We start from the raw sequence: 22,595 nt of genomic DNA, 5'->3' as shown, positions 1-22,595 counted from the left end.
AATCCCCTAGTTGCCATATTCCAGCGCCTGTTCGGGGAGGCCGGTACGGGAATTGAACTGTGCTGCTGGCCTGCCTTGGCCTGCTTTAAAAGCCAGCTATTTAGCTAAATTAAAGAAGGAACTTCAACTTACTTCCTAAATCTGCCATTCCATATTTCAATTAAGCAAACCAATATAGTTCAAATAACACTTATAAATCAAGTTAACAATTGGGTTTTATTTGCTTTCCTCTGCGCAGATTCCTGGGAGAAAAGCTTTCAGCAGCAAACTGAAAACACATCTCGTGAGACTAAAATCTGAGAAAAAAACAAACTACAAACAGTCCCTTAATTACATCACCTGCACCCAAGCATTAGACATACTTTTGATTCCACCCATGACTTGTCAAGCCAGGACCAAGAACAATATTCCTAAAATTATCTACAACCCAGGAATGTCCAAACCAAAACAATATTCCATTTGCCAGCTATCTGTAAACAAGCTTAGAAGCATTGCGAACTGTGAGGAAGATAGTGCAGATCTTCAAAAGGACACAGACAATTTGGTGGAATAGTTGGTCAAGTGGCAGATGAAATCTAATGCAGAAGAACGAGAAGTTGAACAATTTTGGTAGGAGGAACATGAAGAGGCAATATAATAAAATGAAACTATTCTGAATGAGGTGCAGGAGCAGAAGGACCTGGGTGTATGTGTGCACAAATCATTGAAGGTGGCAGGACAGGCTGAGAGTGTGGTTATTACAACATACAATATCCCTCGGCTTCATAAATAGGGGCGTAAAATAGAAAAGCAAGCACGTTATGTTAAATTCGTACATTGATTTGGTCTCAACAGAAGCATTGTGCCCAATTCTTGAAGCCACAGTTTAGGAAAGATGTGGCGAATGCAGGGAAGATTCACGAGAATCATTTTCGCACAGCAAGTAGCTGGGATTGGGAATGAATGTGGGCCGTGGACAGATTCAATCAAGGCATTCAAGAGGGAATTCGATAGTTGCCTGGAAAGAAAGGACATACAGGGTTACAGGGAGAAGGCAGGGGAAACGGCACTAGGCAAATTGCCCAACAGACGTAACTGGCCAAAGAGCCTCCTTCTGCACTGTAACAATTCTGTGATGTACAGAATCGAGCACTCCCGAGGTTAGCAGTACGTTTGGCAGATGAAGGAATGTATATAACTGAGCCACAGAGTGCTGCGGCAGGACGAAATAACTAGGTGATATTCCCCCCCCCCCCCCCCCCCCCCCCCCCCCACACACACACACACACACTCTTGACGAGGAAATAAAAATTAAACCGGGGTGAAGATTGGGGTGAGGAAAAGACGATGTACCCAACCATTCTGTTGGCCCGCTCTACTGATACTGTTTTAGTAATACCCCTATTCTGACCCACATCTTCAGTGCAGTTCCCAATGAGCCTTCCTTTCCAAACCCATTAGCTGGGCCTTGCAGCCAGACCATGCGTATTCCAATTAATTTGAACTATGCATTAATGTGGTCTGTTATCGTGCCAATCCAACCATATGGCAATTTGTGATGAGTAATTTGGTTCGTCGAGCAGATTTACTTAATCACAACATCTGTAACATGCTCACTCAAAAACGTTAATGAATCACAGCAGCAAAAGAAATTGAACAAATCAATACGCTGATGGCACTGGATGCAGTAAACAAGAGAATACTGGAGGAGAGAGAGAGAGAGAGAGCAGAGGAATAGATTGATGGCTAGCAAACAAAAAAAAGGAATGCAAAGTTTTCTGTCAGAATATCATCAGGGAAAGATTTGGAAGAGAAGTAGTGGGGCTGATTAGGGAGGAAAATGAAGCTCTACTGGTCGAGGCAGAAGAGTTCATTAGAATGGCTCCAGAACAGAAAGTAGTTACATGGATGAACTGGAGTAGCTACTTCTACACTTAGAACAGCGCTAGCTAGGAGAAGAGGTAATCGTGGCGTTTAAAATGGAGAGAAATGGCAGCAAGGTGGGTAACTAGGGGATGGTAGGGCAGCACGGTGGCGCAGTGGTTAGCACTGCTGCCTCACGGTGCCGAGGACTCGGGTTCGATCCTGGCCCCGGGTCACTGTCCTTGTGGAGTTTGAACATTCTCCCCGTGCCTGCGTGGGTCTCACCCTCACAACACAAAGATGAGCAGGATAGGTGGATTGGCCACGCAGAATTGCCCCTCAATTGGGAAAAAAAGAATTGGATACTCTAATAAATGATTTTTTTTTTTAAAACTAGGGGATGGTGTTTTAAGGCGCCAGAGAGGTCACATGAACAGAAACCCTTTTATGCGATGAGTGGGTAAGATCTGAAATATACTGGCTGACAGGGTGCTGGCTACAGATTTAACAGTTGTGTTCAAAAGTGAACTTGCTTAAACACTTGAAGCAGAAAGAAATACAGGAATGGGAGGGCAGAGAAGGGATGGGGTGCCCTTTGAAACATGGACTCGTGGGCCAGCTTCTGGGCTTCACTGAGGCATGATTCTGAACTCTCACCGCAAAATGACAAAGAAGCGACACAATTTAGAAATGGCTCCAAAACAAATCAGCTCCCAACCCACCCTGTAAAAAGGGATCATTGTCAGTGGAAAAACCCACAGCAGGTTAACAGAATCCAAGAATCCAAGGCTGAGAATTTGCACTATTTTATTGAAGGATGCCAGTGTGGGAGAATGTGATGGTGGCGGGGGAGAGGTGATGGTGGATTGGAGCTTCATTATTACAGTTCTTAGCATTATTGGCGGAACTGATCCAATGTTGCATGAGAGGCTAACATGAGACTAATATAACATTCCGATCCTTGCCAGAAACAACCATTTGAATTCAATTTAGGCTCACCGGGAACTGGATCAAGCTGCCAACCCTAGTTAGATCACACTGGCATGCTCTGATTCAACCCAGCTATCACTGAATCCAACCCTGCATGCCACATCTGTCACTAGATATACCCTTTAAATTCTCATTCACTTAAACTCAGCATTCATTGTCAATGAAACACAGAAAAAGATAACACTAGCCCCATTTAAACACCCACAACAATATTTCTCCATCCAGAACAGTTACTACCCTGGAAGCTTTGATTTTCTAATAAACATACCACTTCCCCTGCTCGAAATTGCAATTTGCTTCCATCATTTGTTGGAACAGATGGGACTTCAGGGGGGTTAGAAGTTGATTAAAAGGGTACTTGACCTATCATGCACCTGCACAGATGCATCCAAAGATGAAACAGTTCTTTGAACGTTTTAATAAAGTGTTATGTTAATCAATCTGCAGCACGCGATCATGACAGCCGATTAAACTGACCATCAGCCCTTGCAGCCTGACCCCCCCCTCCCGCCCCAAAACATCCACAAAACCGAAACAACCGCCCGAATAATTTGTAGCAAGTTAAATGAATCATTCAAGCAGAATCTGTTTGGGCCAGAAGAGGTTTCAGTTCAAAAGCACACACTAATGTGTCCTCCCACTGCCACTCAATGCCCCGAGTGGTTTAAATGTGCTGTTTTCAGTAAACAGTGAAACTGCTGTAAAGGTGACATTGCCCAGTGAAACTCAATGTTGCTCAAGTGAAACTAAACAGCAGTGAGAGTGTTGTAACACGAGTTTTGAGTTCCATGGCAGAAGATATTTCAACACCAAACAAATAAAAGCTGGGAAAGTTCTGAAGTCAGATCAAACAGTGCTTATCCAGTCTCGTCAATACATTATTTATTTACATGTTTAAATATCATTCTTTAACAATTCATACCGCGTTTCTACGCTTTCTCGCCTCGCCTCCTATTTTCTTTCTCCAACTCTGCATATGCCCCCTCCCATCTGGTGCTCCCTGCTCAGTCACGCCGTGCCCCCCCCCCCACCCCGGCTCCGTCACACAGCGGACCCTGCTCAGTCACACAGCGCCCCCCATCCGTCATGCCGCGGCACTCCCCCTGCTCTGTCGCATGGCCCCCCTCTGCTCCGTCACACGGTGCCCTGCTCTGATACACGCCGCCCCCTGCTCCGTTACATGACGCCCCTGCTCTGATACACGCCGCCCCCTGCTCCGTTACATGACGCCCCTGCTCCGTCCTGCCTCAACGCACCCCAATCAGTTGCACAATTGCCACCTGAGTCATGAAGCTTCTGAACAAAGGAAGGACCTTATCATTTAAACTGGGAGCCCATTGGCGTGGTGATAAATTGAATGCATCACAACAACCATTAGAAATAGTCCTTCACTACAGAAGAATCCTAAGGTGAGGGAGTTAGAACATAGAACAGTACAGCACAGAACAGGCCCTTCGGCCCTCGATGTTGTGCCGAGCAATGATCACCCTATTTAAACCCACGTAACCCGTATACCCGTAACCCAACAATCCCCCCCATTAACCTTACAATACGGGCAATTTAGCATGGCCAATCCACCTAACCCGCACATCAGTTGTGCAACTGATTGGGGTGCGTTGAGGCAGGATGGAGCAGGGGCGTCATGTAACGGAGCAGGGGGCGGCGTGTATCAGAGCAGGGCACCGTGTGACGGAGCAGAGGGGGGCCGTGCGACAGAGCAGGGGGAGCGCCGCGGCGTGACGGATGGGGGGCGCTGTGTGACTGAGCAGGGTCCGCTGTGTGACGGGTTGTGGAGGAAACTCTAGCTGAGGGCTGGCCTCCTGAGCATCTCCATCACGGATGGGTCAGTCCTTTCACTGCCTCAAATTCAGCTGTCGATTTCTTCCTTAAGCCTTTCTCTCCTTTTAAGACACTTCTAAAGCCTTCCTCTTGCCCACCTGTCCTAACATCTCCTGGCTTGGAGTCAAATTATTTCCACAAGCGGGATCGAGCGGTCCCACCGTTGACAACGGGATTTCCTGTTGACAGCACCCCTCATTACTGGGAAACCCGTGCGCCGAGAAGGGACCAGAATTTCCCACTGGTGTGGACAAGTGGGTAATTCCTGCCCACTGTGTTAATACTGTTCCAATCGAGTACCTTGGGATAGTTAAGTATCTTAAAGGCACAAGTTGATGTTGGGTAATACACATACATCACGTTCTCTCGGACCAACCTCTAATTCAGCACAGGGCTAAATCGCTGGCTTTTAAAGCAGACCAAGGCAGGCCAGCAGCTGGGTTCAATTCCCGTACCAGCCTCCCCGAACAGGCACCAGAATGTGGCGACTAGGGGCTTTTCACAGTAACTTCATTTGAAGCCTACTTGTGACAATAAACGATTTTCAATTCCAGACCGGAATCTGACAGCTGGCAATGTCAAATTTCAATGAGCTTCAGGGTGGCTCAGTGGCGCAGTGGCTAGCACTGCTGCTTCACGGCACCAAGTACCAAGGTACGATCCTGGCCCCGGGTCACTGACCGTGTTGAGTTTGCACGTTCTCCCCGTATCTGCGTGGGTCTCACCCCCACAACCCAAAACGATGTGCAGGGTAGGTGGATTGGCCATGCTAAATTGCCCCTTATTTGGGAAAAATAAAGAATTGTGTACTTAAATTTTTAAAAGAAATTAAAAGTCAAGAGCTTTGACAGTCTCACCCTCATTGTTCATCCAAAATACAAAATAACCCACCAGTAGACACTGACAGTGCTGCCATGATTAATGTAGAAATTGTTACATAGAACATACAGTGCAGAAGGAGGCCATTCGGCCCATCGAGTCTGCACCGACCCACTTAAGCCCTCACTTCCACCCTATCCCCGTAACCTAATAACCCCTCCTAACCTTTTTGGTCACAAAGGGCAGTTTATGACTGCGGGAGGATACCAGAATGGTGGTGAGGGAAATGGAAATGGCCTGTGTTTAAGATTAGCTGCCGTTTTCACAGCTCAGGAATGAACAAATTGGTACAACCGAGCAATCAATGTTCCACTAAGAGGTCCATCTCACAACTTTGTGTCATGCGAGTGTCCCTTTATGAAAGGTTTTGGTCTTATCACATGGCTTCAGTGACATCATTGTGTGGGTGGAGCTGGGCTGTGGCTCTAAGAGCTGTTTTTGGTTTCGCTTTCACATGACTGCTGTGGACTCTGACAGAGAACGGAAGTGTTTTGGCCCTCTCTCTATTTTCATTTTAAATATCTGTTCCAGTAAAAATCACCCGCTTGGTAACTTAAGAGATACAGTTTGCTTTCCGGAAGGGTTTAAACCTGCTGGTGAGACCGGGTCAGAATCTCAGGGAAAGCCAGTCTTATTCAAGTGAGAATGCAGAATGCTGGGCCACGCCCTTGAAAAGGGGTTTTTGCTTTATGGGATTTTGTTTTTGAATTGGAACAGTTAAGGGGGAATTCATTGAGGGTTATACATAGATTACTGCAGCTGTGGTGTATCTTTATGTTTTTATTGATAAAAATTCTTGCTATGTTTATATAAATGTTAACTAAGTTCTTAGAATAAAGCTTGTTTGATTAAAGTGTCTCGGAAGACTGTTGAATCACACCTGACGTGAAGGCTCTTGCGCTCATCCTAGCCAAATTCAACAAAAAGTTATAGATCAGGTGAACTCCATAATACACTTGAGTTTTTAAACCCTGGCCCATAACATCTGAACCAAACTATTTTCAAAATAGTAAAAGGTTTCCAACAATTTTCGTTACAGGTTCAGCTAAATATTTACAGCCCTCATGCTAACTGCAGTGGATCAGTCATGTCCAAATGTCCATAGGTTTAATCCCACACAAGATGTTGCTGCCACCAGCACTGTCTTTGCCACATGGATACCCAACGACAACACCAAATTGCATCTTTTATGTAGTAAAACATTCTAAATTGTTTCACAAGAATGTAAACAAATTTTGACACTGAGCCACACAGAATCATAGAATCCCTGGAGTGCAGAAGGAGGCTATTTGGCCCATCGCACCTGTACAGACCCTCCAAAGAGCACTCTGCCTCGGCCCTCTCTATCCCCATAACCCAACCTGCACATTCCTGGACACTAAGGGACAATTGACCATGGCCAATCCACTTAACCCGCACATCTTTGGACTGTTTGGAGTAAACCGGAGCACCCAGGGAGAACGTGGACAGGCGTGGCCGATTTTCCGAATAGTTTTAATCGGAGGAGAGAGAGAGGTGGAGAGGTTAATGGAGGGAATTCAAGAGCTTAAGGCCCAGGAAGCTAAACGCTTGCCGCCAAATGATGTGACAATGAAAAATGGGTTTTGCCAGAGTTAGAGGAGTGCAGAGATGATGGGTGGATTATAGAGCTGGAGGGGGTTATCGAGACAGGGAGGAACATCTCCTTAATGGTTGCCCCCGGTGAAGCATAAAGAAAGCAGCAGAGATAAAAAGAAAATCTGTAAACACTGGAAACTCACAACAAGGTTTGAAAGGGGATAAAAAAAAAAAATCGGGTGATGTTGTGGGTGGAGACACTGTCAGAAGAGCTTAGTTCTGATGTGTGTTTTCCATCTAAGACATTAACCAAATGTATTATTTTACAAATGGGACTTGCTATGCATTTCCAACGTGTTCCATTTTACAGAGAGTGCATACCGAGGGCCGCAGCCACTTACATCCTCCACTGATAGCTTGTTGCAGGTGGGTTACCATCGGCTCTGCAGGTCAGACGCACATCTTCCCGGTTCAAGTACCAGTTTCCATCAAATCCTTCCACTGTAACCTCTGGTTCATCTGCATGGAGAAGTAATGTCACCAAAATAGAGAATTCAGAGACAGTTTCATCTGTAATCAAACCCTCGCCCCCAAACATTTCACTTAATTTAACATTTTTATCTTAAATAACCTGTTTATTGGACTATGGAATTAACCACATAAATCTGTTGAAATAAAGCTACTTCCACCAGCATAACTGTCTATGTGTAAATCTGTCCTAGCGCCCAAGACCTGCTTTTGGTAATACCCCGGACTGATTGTAGATGATGATCTATCACTTCCCAACTAATGGAGGAACACTATGTTACACTGTGATCACAGAGTCAATCCCAGAGTGGCCCTGTACCCCGTTCCACCAATGATGACTGCTTGCTGAGAACTACTGTCTTGTCCCCTGGGGTTTTCTGTCCCGCTCACTGATCCGCCACCTACCTCACTTTGGAAAAACCTCACAATTCTTGTTTTCAGCCTATCTCTTGATCTTCCACTTGATGCCCATTATGTCTATTCCTTTGTGTAAAGGGCTTTGAGGCAGTTCTCTACATTTTAGGAGCACTACAAGGAATTAGGCTCATTTTCTTTAAAAAATAAAAATAAATTTAGAGTACCCAATTCATTTTTTCCAATTAAGGGGCAATTTAGTGTGGCCAATCGACCTAGCCTGCACATCTTTGGGTTGTGGGGGCGAAACCCACGCAGACACGGGGAGAATGTGCAAACTCCACATGGACAGTGACCCGGAGTCAGGATCGAACCTAGGTCCTTGGCACCGTGATGCAGCAGTGCTAAACACTGCGCCACCGTGCTGCCCTTCAGCTCATTTTCGAGGGGAGTTGTGAACATTGACACATCACAGCGAGGGTGGTGCGGTGCATGAAGAGTGAGGGTATATCAGAGATAGGTGTGGGGTGTGCACATGCAGGTGGACAAGAGTGACGAGGCCCCGCGAGTTAGTCACAACAGGACAGTAACATGCTTTAAGCTCAGGTTTCAGACCATTAATAACAGATGATACAGCGGATACTCACACTGCACGTTCAACATCAGCATTTTGGTGGTGCGGTTCATTTGGTAATTCACCACGCAGGTCAGTGGTTGTCTATGAGCCTCTCTGGATGGAACCAACAGGTATTGGCTGGTCACTGTGATGGTGCCATTTTGGTTTCGAGATTCTTTAACGTCCGTCTCCCCATTAACATTCGTCTCCCAGGTGATGATGCCTGGCGGTTTCCCATTGGCACATGTACAAGTTGCAACAACAATCTTTCTTGGAGAGCCAGCTCGTGCAGTGATGGTGTTTGGACTGAGCTCAGCATCAATCACTGGTCTGGCTACAAGGAAATTAAGAGAACTGTCAGCAAAAATAAAATGATCTTGTGTGACTGAACCCCCTCCCCCATATAATACCAAAATACGATAGCACTGTCACTGTATCCAATTATAGAGTAACAAGAGTCTTGCAATGAAATTGTTGCCCACTTGATACCGTCTCCAGTTTTACACAATCATGCGTATACAATCCCATGATACCGCCCACACACAAACAAATAAAAGATTAAATGTTAGTCATCATTTCTGCATCTATGCAAGAAAAGCAAATTAAATACTCAACAGGCATTTACTATGGCAAGATTGATGGAACACAGAGCCATGGTAGATTTAAAATTTATAATAATAATAATCTTTATTGTCACAAGTAGGCTTACATTAACACTGCAATGAGGTTACTGTGAAAAGCCACACTACGGCGCCTGTTCGGGTACACTGAGGGAGAATTCAGAAGGTCCAATACACCCAACAAGCACGTCTTTCGGGACTTGTGGGAGGAAACCGGAGCACCCGGAGGAAACCCACGATGACACAAGGGAGAACGTGTAGACTCCGCACAGACAGCGACCCAAGCCACGAATAGCGCTAACCATTGTGCTACTGTGCCTCCCATTGAAAGATGGAATATAAAATGTTTAATGATGCTGTTGCGCATGGTTTTAAGGAATCTGCTTGGTGTGTTTCAATCCAATTCCTAAAGGTTGCACTTAATATACAATCAAGGCTGTCTATATAATTTCCCATTAAACAACAAGGACAAAAACATACAGCGCTTAATCCATCTTAAAGCAGGACAGAGAGTAATACTTGCTTTACAAACCAGATTAGGCTTCTATTGGAACCCCTTCAGACTCTGGCTGAACATCTTCAAATAACTACTTCAATTGGGTTGTTTCAGCATCTTCCTTGTCCTCAGACGAGACTGCTCTGCTTTTATATTCTTATTCCATTTTTAAACTATCCACTGGAAAGAATTGTGGACTCATCGAGTCAGGCAGATCAGGATTCAGTTCCCCCCTCTCTCAAAGCTTCGGCAAACCCATTGCCTCTGAGCTCCATCCCACAATGACTTAATCTCTCCAAGCTGAAAATACATTGGGCACCATCGGAGCAAAAATAAGTCAGGATTAGAGAGGTCATTCCCGGCGCTACAAGCGCCAGGAGCCACCCTGTTATCTACTGGCATTCTGGGAGGTTTTCAGGCCTCAACAGGGAACACACCGCCACATTCCGTCCATCGAGGAGCTCAGACCTCTTGGACCCCCCAATGCCCCAACTCATCTGTTTGGGGGGGGGGGGGGGGGGGGGTTCGGTCCTCTAGTCCCCCACACCACACCTCACCTCACACGGCATCCCCAGAACCAATCTCAGCAGGAGAAACGTTTCACCTGGGCACCCATCAGGGGTGCCAGGATACCACCTTGACAAGATACAAGCCACCACCCAGGGGGTCTCTAATCTCCTGGGAGACTCTCCAAGTGCCGTCCGCCTGGTTCCAGTTTGTGGGGACCAGCGCTAAATGGCACCTGGCTGGGGTCCCCTCGGCAAGGCTGGTCGACCCAGGGGGGGCCGCTTAGATCCGGTTTTTAAGCTCACGTAACTCTGGGTCCTGCCCATTGCGGCCGACATCCAGATCGTGGTGACTCACAAGGCCTCTCGAGATTTCCTCCCACAGTCCAAAAATATGCGGGTGGATTGGCCGTGCAGGAGAAGTAAGCTCTACATTCGGGCAAACATATTTAAAAATCTTACTTCGTTGGTTGAGGCTGCGATGATGCCATTAAGGACCACCAGTTAGGAAACAGGTGACCCGAGAACCTTGGCAAACTAATCCTGCACACTCGGCCTCTAATCAGCATTAGATTCCATATTCGCATTTGCAATAGGGCCCAAAACCCACCTCAGGCAATTGTTTGTTACCTTTACCCAAAATAGAACGATTCTGTTTTAGTAAGACCAGATTTGTAGGTGCTGTGGTCTAAATAATCACTGGCAAATTCTACCTTTCGTTTTGGAGCAAATGGTCTGGCAATCCAGTTGAAAGCAGCAGCTCACTGCCACCTGCTCAAACGGCAATAAATACGGTCCATGAATGAATTTTTAAAAAGCAGCAACCCTCCCATATTGATCTCAGTCACGGTGATAAACTAACGACTGGATTCCATTAACAGGATCAAAACTGCAAGGTTGGGACAGGAATCACGTTTTTTTGCCATTTTTGATTCAATACAAATGAAACAATTTCCAAGAGCTGATCTGCATGCACAGCACAAAATGAAGAGCTGGGAGGCCAAGTGGCTCAACCCCAATCCATCCCATCGCATTGTCATGCAAAACAAATGATTTATGGCTACCAGTTTCCTAATGAAAGACTAAATGTGCTTCCAGCCTCTGACTGTGAATGGATGTCAGGATGCACTCTTGCGTGGATTATCCGTGTTTTGTTCTTAGCCACACCGCGGAGATGATTTGCTGCTGTGCTTCAACCAAGAGGGGACGTGTATCCTTATTTTGGTGAATGTCAGATGCTGTTTTCTACTACAAGGCCTCAATCAGGGAGTGATACAGACATGCTGCTGCTTTTCACTTGGCAGCTACAGTTATACAGATGACTTTTGAACATTTAGACTGCACAACACAAAACGGGACCATCTGTACACAGCAAAACATTCAGGTACTGTATCTATAATGAACTGTATGGAAGTATTTTCATTACATGAGGATTTGCAAGCCAAATTCAGGTGGTACTCTGGAGCAGTTCAAAGCACCCTCGCCGCCAGAGTCACAAGGTTCTGGGTTCTGGCAGAACCATCAACACCGACACTCCCGTGCAGTACAGGGTGGCTGAATGCACAAGATCCCGTGGCGCTATCCCAAGGCAGAGGAAGGCTTTCCTCCCGGCATCCTTGCCAATATTTATCCTCAGTCAACATCACTGAAGCAGATTATTGAACATCATCACATCAGTTTGTGGAATCTTGCTGTGCCCCCATTGGCTGGCATGTTTTTTACATTCCAACCGTGTCTGCACTTCAACATTACTTCATTGGTTGCAAAGTGCTTTGAACTGTCTGGTGGTTCTGAAAGGCGCTATCGAAATGCAAGCCTTTTTTTTGTATTTAAAAGGTGCTCTTGACTGAAGCACTGCTGTAAATGCATTCCCACCATTCACAGAACCTGCACCAGATGCGACATGTTTTGTCAACACCGCAGAGGGGTGTGCACACTGGGCACTCAGCTTGCTCTTAAATTGGAACTGTGGGGCAATGTCCTGAGCTCTAGCAAAAGCCAGCGTGCTTAGCCAGTGTACACACGTCAGTCCATGTGAAGTCACCCTATATAATGCTTCTTACTCTGACTGGGCAACTTCGCTGATACACAGGCGTCACTCAGACACAGACAGATCTTTCAGCTCCACCCAGCCCGACACATTCACCAATACAAAACATGGACTCAGGTCCTCTATTTTTTTTAACCTAATTGGCTTACTGTAAAAAGACAGTAACCTGGATAATGTCACGGACCAGAGGCACTTCAGGAATCTGAATGTACAATGCGGTGCAGTGCACATGACGTTCCACTTGAACTGGTCAGTGGGGTGGCACGGTGGCGCAGCGGTTAGCACTGCTGCCTCACGGCGCCGAGGACTCGGGTTCGATCCCGGCCCTGGGTAACTGTCCGTGTGGAGTTTGCACATTCTCCCCGTGACTGAGTGGGTCTCACCCCCACAACACAAAGATGTGCAGGCTAGGTGGATTGGCCACGCTAAATTAGAATATAGAACAGTACAGCACAGAACAGGCCCTTCGGCCCTCAATGTTGTGCCGAGCAATGATCACCCTACTCAAACCCACGTATCCACCCTATACCCGTAACCCAACAACCCCCCCCCCCTTTTAACCTTACTTTTTAGGACACTACGGGCAATTTAGCCTGGCCAATCCACCTAACCCGCACATCTTTGGACTGTGGGAGGAAACCGGAGCACCCGGAGGAAACCCACGCACACACGGGGAGGACGTGCAGACTCCGCACAGACAGTGAACCGAACCTGGGACCCTGGAGCTGTGAAGCATTTATGCTAACCACCATGCTACCGTGCTGCCCCAAATTCACAGTGACTTTGTTGCAGTATTAATGTAAGCCTACTTGTGACAATAAAGATTATATATAAAAAAATTGTCCCTTAATTGTAAAAAAATAAAAATAAATTGGGTACTTTAAATTTTAAAAAAATGTCAATGATCAACACAAATGAATTCGGAATAAAAATGTGGTATATTTGGTTAGACAATGGCCATTGTGTCTAAAATAATGTTGCCAGAGCCTTTGCTGTGACCAGTCAGCGATTTCTATTGGAAACTCTCATTTCGCCCACTCCCTCCATCAGTTTGCAATTTGCACCACGCACAGACAATGCAAATTGATCAAGAAATTTGCACAACTGCAGTTTAAACTGCCAAGATAATAATACTCCTCTCTGAAAAGAGGGAATGGAAACCTAACATTAAAATTTACATTTCCACATTCCCATCAGCAGTTCAGTATCATGTAAACAATCGAACATCAGCAAATGAAACGACCGTAAAGCACAAAAAAGCAATTCTCTCACTGGAGAGAGAGAGAGAGAGAGACACACACACACGTTAAAGACAGAGAGGCACTGGGGGTGGGGGGAATGACAAGAGAGATGGAGAGAGACAGCAACCATCTGTAATAATCTGAACTGACATCCAAACACAGCACAATCAATCATAATGCAGGAGGAGGCAACACTAATGGTGCAATCTTAGCCTGCAGTCTGTGTCACCGGCAAACCAGTCCTGATGATGAGAATTTTAGATTGTACATTCACCAAGAGATCGGAAATGAAGATACACAATTTTATGAAGCACTGGATTCAGATATCTTGGAGGAAGTAGATGAGGATAGAGGTCATCTCCCAAACCACTCTAGTGTTAGCGCAGCCAACAGCGATGGTTCAATTCCTGTACCGGCTGAGGTTATTCATTAAACCCCCTCCCCCCAATCTCAACCTTGCCCCTCGCCCAAGGTGTGGCAATCCTCATCAGGTTAAATTACCACCAGTCAGGGTGGCACGGTGGCACAGTGGTTATCACTGCTGCCTACGGCGCTGAGGCCCCAGGTTCGATCCCGGTTCCGGGTCACTGTCCGTGTGGAGTTGGCACATTCTCCCCGTGTCTGCGTGGGTCTTGCCCCCACAACCCAAAAGATGTGCAGGTTAGGTGGACTGGCCAAGCTAAATTGCCCCTTAATTGGAAAAAAAATAATCGGGTACTCTGAATTTATTTTTAAAACATTTGCTACTAGTCAGCTCTCCCCCTCAAAGGGGAAGACAACCTATGGTCATCAGGGACTATGGCGACTTTGCTCACTTACACTGGAACTGCACTGTTACTCGGTGTTAATATTTTAGCACTGAAGACCCTGCGGAAGGGAAGGTTACGCCATTACATAGGATCATAGAATTCACAGGGCAGAAGGAGGCCATACGGCCCATCGAGTCTGCACCGGCTCTTGGAAAGAGTGCCCTACTTAAGCCCTCACTTCCACCCTATCCCCGTAACCCAGCAACCACACCTAACCTTTTTTTGGACACTCAGGGCAATTCATCATGGCCAATCCAGCTAACCTGCACATCTTTGGACTGGGGGAGGAAACCGGAGCACCCGGAGGAAACCCACGCAGACACGGGGAGAACGTGCAGACTCCGCACAGTGACCCAAGCCGGAAATTGAATCCAGGTCCCTGGCGCTGTGAAGCAACAGTGCTAACCACCGTGCTACCGTGTCACCCACAAAGGATTAATGTGGGACTCAGTACAGTTCCAGCCCACACAGCGATAGGTTACTGGGCAGATTTCTTCTCTCATGCATTGCATGGTGAATTTGTGAAGGATCTACTGATGGAGGAACTCCTCCATGAGCCAGATTGCCAATGGTCACTAACAATGGCTGTAGGTGTAGGGCTAACAGCTGCAGAACAAGCTTACAGCTGTGTGGGAAAGTGAGATGAGGAAATAATGTCAAATGGTAGGGTAATGCACTCACTGCGTTGGTTAACTGTTGTGCACTGGTAATTCAGGGATAGCATCATAACATTTTCAATAATTCGCAAAAGAAAGATTTGCATTTATACGGCTGTTTCCAGGGTAATTGGGCACCTTGAAGTAACTTACGGCCAATGAAGCACCCTTGTGTAGTCACTTATTAGTAAATGTGGCAGCCATTTTTTACACAGCAAGCTCCCACAAACAGCAGTGCGATAAAGACTAAATAATCTGCTTTGTGATATTGGCTGAGGAATAAATATGGACCAGAATAGCAGCATCAGTACTTCCCCGGAGTAAGTTTTGATTGCTGTGTTCAAGTCCTGGAGTGGGGCTTGAACGCTCAACCTTTTAACTCAAGAGGGGGGTGTGCTACCCACAGATCCATAACTGACACCTCAGAAAAGTCTACTTGGTCAGTTAAAAAACAATAGCAAACTTTAGTAAGATTGTAGTTACTTAACACAGCTCTCTGATTAATACAGAGATACAATCAGGTAACTATCAATGTGGATATCCTTGCCAGTTATTAGAACATAGAACATGCAGTGCAGACGGAGGCCATTCCGCCCATCGAGTGTGCACCGACCCACTTAAGCCCTCACATCCACTCTATCCCCGTAACCCAATGGCCCCTCCTCAACCTTTTGGTCACGAAGGGCAATTTAGCATGGCCAATCCACGTAACCTGCACGTCTTTGGACTGTGGGAGGAAAGCGGAGCACCCGGAGGAAACCCACGCAGACACGGGGAGAACGTGCAGACTCTGCACAGTGAACCAGCGGCGAATCGAACCTGGGACCCTGGTGCTGTGACTGCACAGTGCAATCCACTTGCACTGCCCTAATTCGTCAATATCAATGTTCTGATTCATTGCTGCCATGGTTACAGGTGTAACAATGATCAGCATGCTCCGGTTTTGGAAACTTCTTTACAAAAGTAAGAGTCCTGATGAAATGTCACCTCTAACTTTGTTTCTCTTGATCTGGAGATGCCGGCGTTGGACTGGGGCGAGCACAGTGAGAAGTCTTACAACACCAGGTTAAGGTCCAACAGGTTTGTTTCAAACACTAGCTTTCATAGATCATAGAATTTAGATCATAGAATTTACATTGCAGAAGGAGGCCAATCGGCCCATCGACTCTGCACCGGCCCTTACAAAGAGCACCCTACTCAAGCCCACGTATCTACCCTACCCCAGTAACCCCCACTTAACCTTTTTGGACACTAAAGGCAATTTAGCACGGCCAATCCACCTAACCCGCGCATCTTTAGACTGTGGGAGGAAACCGGAGCACCCGGAGGAAACCCACGCCCACACGGGGAGAATGTGCAAACTCCGCACAGACAGTGACCCAAGCCGGGAATCGAACCTGGGACCCTGGAGCTGTGAAGCAACTGTGCTAACCACTACGCTACCGTGCTGCCCTTAAAGGAGCAGTGCTTCGAAAGCTAGTGTTTGAAACAAACCTGTTGGACTTTAACCTGGTGTTGTAAGACTTCTCTCTTTGTTTCTCTCCATTGATACTGCCCAATCAGCTGGGAGTTCAGAACGTTTTGTTATTATTACAGACGTTTCCACCCTGGATTATTGGAGTGTGGGTGAAATGACCTGGGACTGCCTTATTTTATGTGAATGGGAGACAATTAAACATTAAACAGTTATCGAATGCCTAATTGTGCATAAATCCAACAAACCATAAACGATCTATATCTCAGTGCTCAGGCCCTGTATTCATTGCGAGTCACTGAATGCAGCACAGGTCACTGCACACAACTCATTATTAAATCTAGCTCCAAATAGCAGCATTTTCACAATACAAAAAAAGGTGGGTGGAGGGAGTCATGTTGTCAAAGCTTTTTGCCTTGAACTCATCAGGGCAGACTCAAGAATACCAAATTTCAAAGGAATCACTAAGAAAAGATGTTGATTGTTTGGCAAGTCAATTCTTATTGATTCTTGTTGCCATGGAGGCACAAGGCACTTGTCCAGGCACCGCGACTTTTGAATTGAACAAAAACGTTGGGGTAATGGTTTCCTGGTGTATTCGCCACGGCAATGCCTTGACCAAAGCCAAATTGCCAACCAGTCAACCCTCTTTCCATGCAGTTAAAAGATCGTTACTCCCTTTGAAATCTGACATTCTTGCGCCTGCACTGACCAGTGGAAGATGAAAGCTTCAACAGTGTGGCTTTTCTTTGAGTAATACCCAAGCCCTGTACGACCAAGTGATTATTTTCACATTTCATCGTCAGAACTCCAAGCCGACTAAAACAATGCTACACCGTGACGGTGATCTCGAAAGGACCAACTCCGTGAATCAATGAGTTGAAGAACACATTTGGTTGCTTCTGTTGCAAAGTCAGATCAAGTACTACCGGTTTTTCAGTTGACCCAATGCAGTTAAGAGTGGGTCTCAGTGTTCATGCAGCTTTTGATCAGAAGCAATACTCGCCTTTGAGATTTTGGCATCGGAGAGCAGTTAAGAGACAACCACATTGGCACAGGACTGGGGCCACTCTGGCCTTGTAAGGGCAGCAGGTTCTCTTATTTAAAGGACATGCGTGAACATTTTGGGTTTTGTTTACACCAGAGAACTTCATGCTCACTTTTACTGATTCCAGCTGAATTGAAGTTCTCAAAAAAACAAGCAGGGTGGGATTTCAACTCCATCTCGGGAACATTGAAGGCTTTTGGACTGCTAGGACAGTAACATACCTGTAAGTTGCATGCACATATTACTCATAGGTTGGATCATTATATTACTGTCAATCTGATTTACACGAGCACTTACCAAAGACGGTGAGGTTAACCTGGCTCTCTCGGTTTCCAGTCGGAAAGGTTGCGAATTCACAGATGTACACACCTTCATCCAACAACTCTAAGCTGGACAGCTTGATGGTGGCATCATCGAGAGATGGCTTCTTGAAAGACACCCTTGCTTTGTATGGAGGCAAGACAGAGACCCCCATCGAGGGATGAAAAATGGCAATGTTTTGCTTCGACCCATTGGTTGCCTTTTGCCACGTCACCTGAGTGATTTTGATGTTTGGATTGTTGTTTGTGAACGTGCAACGCAAAATCACATCATTTCCAATAAATCCAGATACGCTGTCATCCACAGTCACTGTCTGAGCCTGAAAAACTACAACAACATATTCTGATTAGAAATCAAGTCGAATATATGGTCAAACATATTGCACATTTATTTTTGCTCAAACCATCACAGCACATTTAAAAGAAAAACCTCGCATCCAATTTATCATCTTTCACATTCCCAGGATGCACTGAAGTGTTTCACAGCCAACGTTGTGTCATTAAATAGTCACCGTTGTTATGGAGATAATCAGCTTTAATCACAAGCAAATCCCACCATTAGAAACAAAGGCTCAAGTGTTCTGTTTTTGGTGGGGTTCGTTGAGGGATGAATGTTGGCCAGGGCACTGGAGAAACTTGGCAGCAACTCTTCAAGAGTGCTACAGGCATAGTTTCAAAGAACAAAGAAAATTACAGCACAGGAACAGGCCCTTCGGCCCTCCCAGCCTGCGCCGATCCAGATCCTTTATCTAAACCTGTCTCCTATTTTCCAAGGTCTACTTCCCTCTGTTCCCGCCCATTCATATACCTGTCTAGATGCTTCTATAAATGATGCTATCGTGCCCGCCTCCACCACCTCCGCTGGTAAATCGTTCCAGGCACCCACCACCCTCTGCGTAAAAAACTTTCCACGCACATCTCCCTTAAACTTTCCCCCTCTCACCTTGAAATCGTGACCCCTTGTAACTGACACCCCCACTCTTGGGAAAAGCTTGTTGCTGTCCACCCTGTCCATACCTCTCATAATTTTGTAGACCTCAATCAGGTCCCCCCATAACCTCCGTCTTTCCAACGAAAACAATCCTAATCTACTCAACCTTTCTTCATAGCTAGCACCCTCCATATCAGGCAACATCCTGGTGAACCTCCTCTGCACCCTCTCCAAGGCATCCACATCCTCTGGTAATGTGGTGACCAGAACTGCACGCAGTATTCCAAATGTGGCCGAACCAAAGTCCTATACAACTGTAACATGACCTGCCAACTCTTGTACTCAATACCCCGTCCGATGAAGGCAAGCATGCTGTATGCCTTCTTGACCACTCTATCAACCTGCATTGCCACCTTCAGGGTACAATGGACCTGAACTCCCAGATCTCTCTGCACATCAATTTTCCCCAAGACCCTTCCATTGACCATATAGTCCGCTCTTGAATTTGATCTTCCAAAATGCATCACCTCGCATTTGCCTGGATTGAACTCCATCTGCCATTTCTCTGCCCAACTCTCCAATCTATATTTTGTTTTATTCTCTGACAGTCCTCCTCGCTATCTGCAACTCCACCAATCTTAGTATCATCTGCAAACTTGCTAATCAGACCACCTATACCTTCCTCCAGGTCATTTATGTAGATCACAAACAACAGTGGTCCGAGCACGGATCCCTGTGGAACACCACTAGTCACCCTTCTCCATTTTAAGACACTCCCTTCCACTACTACTTTCTGTCTCCTGTTGCCCAGCCAGTTCTTTATCCATCTAGCTAGTACACCCTGAACCCCATACGACTTCACTTTTTCCATCAACCTGCTATGGGAAACCTTATCAAACGCCTTACTAAAGTCCATGTATACGACATCTACAGCCCTTCCCTCATCAATTAACTTTGTCACTTCCTCAAAAAATTCTATTAGGTTTGTAAGACATGACCTTCCCTGCACAAAACCATGCCTCCTATCACTGATAAGTCTATTTTCTTCTAGATGTGAATAGATCCTATCCCTCAGTATCTTCTCCAACAGTTTGCCTACCACTGACGTCAAACTCACAGGTCTATAATTCCCTTGATTATCCCTGCTACCCTTCTTAAACAAAGGGACAACATTAGCAATTCTCCAGTCCTCCGGGACCTCACCCGTGCTCAAGGATGCTGCAAAGATATCTGTTAAGGCCCCAGCTATTTTGACACTCGCTTCCCTCAGTAACCTGGGATAGATCCCATCTGGTCCTGGGGACTTGTCCACCTTAATGTCTTTTAGAATACCCAAAACGTCCCCCTTCCGTATGACAACTTGACCGAGAGTATTTAAACATCCATCCCTAGCCTCAACATCCGTCTTGTCCCTCTCCTTTGTGAATACCGATGCAAAGTACTCATTAAGAATCTCACCCATTTCCTCTGAGTCCATGCATAAATTCCCTCTTTTGTCTTTAAGTGGGCCAATCCTTTCTCTAGTTACCCTCTTGCTCCTTACATACGAATAAAATGCTTTGGGATTTTCCTTAACCCTGTTAGCCAAAGATATTTCATGACCCCTTTTAGCCCTCTTTATTGCGTGTTTGAGATTCGTCCTACTTTCCCGATATTCCTCCAAAGCTTCATCAGTTTTGAGTTGCCTCAATCCTATGTATGCTTCCTTTTTCATCTTAGCTAGTCTCACAATTTCACCCGTCATCCAGGGTTCCCTAATCTTGCCATTTCTATCTTTCATTTTCACAGGAACATGTCTGTCCTGCACTCTAATCAACCTTTCCTTAAAAGACTTCCATATTTCAAATGTGGATTTACCCTTAAACAGCTGCTTCCAATCCACATTCCTTAGCTCCTGCCGAATTTTGTTATACTCTGCCTTTCCCCAATTTAGCACTCTTCCTTTCGGACCACTCTTGTCCTTGTCCATGAGTATTCTAAAACTTACGGAATTGTGATCGCTATTCCCAAAGTAATCACCGACTGAAACATCAACCACCTGGCCGGGATCATTCCCCAATACCAGGTCCAGTATGGCCCCTTCCCGAGTTGGACTATTTACATACTGCTGTAAAAAACTCTCCTGGATGCTCCTTACAAACTCTGCTCCATCTACGCCTCCAACACTACACGAATCCCATTCAATGTTGGGGAAGTTAAAATCTCCCATCACAACCACCCTATTGCTCCTACATTTTTCTATAATCTGTCCGCATATTTGTACCTCTACTTCATGCTCGCTTTTGGGAGGCCTGTAGTAAAGTCCCAACAATGTTACTGCACCCTTCCTATTTCTCAGCTCCACCCATATTGCCTCAGTGCTCGAATCCTCCATCATGCCCTCCTTAATCACAGCTGTGATATCATCTCTGACGAGTAATGCAACTCCTCCACCCCTTCTACCTCCCTCTCTATCCCTCCTGAAGCATCTATACCCTGGAATATTCAGTTGCCAGTCCTGCCCTTCCCTTAACCAAGTCTCAGTAATACCAATAGCATCATATTCCCAGGTACTGATCCAAGCCTTACCTGCTACACTTCTCGCATTAAAACAAATGCACCTCAGACCACCTTTGCGTTCATCATCTCTTCCCTGTCTACTCTTCCCCTTAGTCACATTGAGTTTATTGTCTCGTATCTTACTGACTTTAGTTGCTGCTTCTTTACTGACCTCTAACTTCCTAATCTGGTTCCCATCCCCCTGCCACATTAGTTTAAAACCTCCCCAACAGTGTTAGCAAAAGCACCCCCTAGGACATTGGTTCCAGTCCTGCCCAGGTGTAGACCATCCGGTTTGTAATGGTCCCACCGCCCCCAGAACCGGTTCCAATGTCCCAAAAATCTGAACCCCTCCTTTCAATCAAAGGACCGCATCTTGGATAGCACTTCAATACCGCGTTAATGTCTCAACCTGCATGGTGTGTTCAATTCATTGAACAGGGCTTAAAGCCAGAAACCTTCTCACCGAGTGTCACCCAGCAAGGCATTTGCCATTATCAGGTAATCTATAGAATCCCTACAGTGCAGGAGGAATATGGGCCCATTGAGTCTGAACCGACCCTCTGAAGGAACACACTACCTCGGCCCACTCCCCCTGTGCTATCCCCGTAACCCCATCTAACCTGCAGCCCTGGACACCAAGAGCCAATTTTATCATGGGCAACCCACGTAGGCACAGTGAGAAAGGGCAAACTCCACACACCCAAGGCCGGAATTGAACCTGGGTCCCTGGCCAGGTGAGGCAGCAATGCACCACCTAATTCATTTTATAAAATGTTAGGCACAGCTCTGAATAACATGTTTGAGGGGCATGGATATGGGATAGAGTGTGAGACACATTACTGAAATGGAAGTGAAATACAGCTGCAGATAACACCAGTGTAAGAAACAGTGTGCATCTCTATTTCAGCAATTCGCCTGAAAAACCTGTCTTTCAAACAATACAAGTGCGGTTTTACATATAGCATCGTGTTCTGGCCTGGGGATTAACTTCCATTCCAGGAAGTGAGCAAATACGTTTAGAATAGGTTCCTGCAACACTGCTGCAGTGACGCTCCCTCTCAACCAGGCTGAAAAAAGCCACCAAGGACCAGAAACACAAAAATAACTCTTTCCTACTGATTGTCCACGTGATTGAAACAACCTCATTTGAATCAATTCAGCTGCAGATTACTAATCACTGAATATGTATTCATCCAACAATACATCAAGTGCACCCAACACGTCACCAATCACTCTACACAGCTGACCCTGCTTAATGAAGATTATCAACTTTGTGGTAGGATTCACTCTGTTTCTGC

At 46.0% G+C, this 22,595-nt stretch overlaps 1 protein-coding gene across 6 annotated transcripts in view; it reads right to left on the bottom strand.

The window, feature by feature from the left end:
• nectin1b (nectin cell adhesion molecule 1b) overlaps nucleotides 1-22,595 on the bottom strand; it is a 463,505-nt gene that overhangs the window by 316,307 nt on the left and 124,603 nt on the right. For all 6 annotated transcript variants that reach the window (XM_038779767.1, XM_038779769.1, XM_038779768.1 and 3 more), the window contains exons 2-4: nucleotides 17,803-18,153; nucleotides 8,637-8,939; nucleotides 7,509-7,626 (exon numbers count right to left, since the gene is read on the bottom strand). In XM_038779767.1, coding sequence (XP_038635695.1) covers nucleotides 7,509-7,626; nucleotides 8,637-8,939; nucleotides 17,803-18,153 — 772 coding nt within the window. The remainder of the gene's footprint in view (nucleotides 1-7,508; nucleotides 7,627-8,636; nucleotides 8,940-17,802; nucleotides 18,154-22,595) is intronic.

This window comes from Scyliorhinus canicula, chromosome 19 (assembly GCF_902713615.1).
Source record: "Scyliorhinus canicula chromosome 19, sScyCan1.1, whole genome shotgun sequence".
Classification (NCBI taxonomy): domain Eukaryota; kingdom Metazoa; phylum Chordata; class Chondrichthyes; order Carcharhiniformes; family Scyliorhinidae; genus Scyliorhinus; species Scyliorhinus canicula.
The sequence above is the reverse complement of the archived record's forward strand: the minus strand, read 5'-3'. Positions and strand labels throughout refer to the sequence as shown.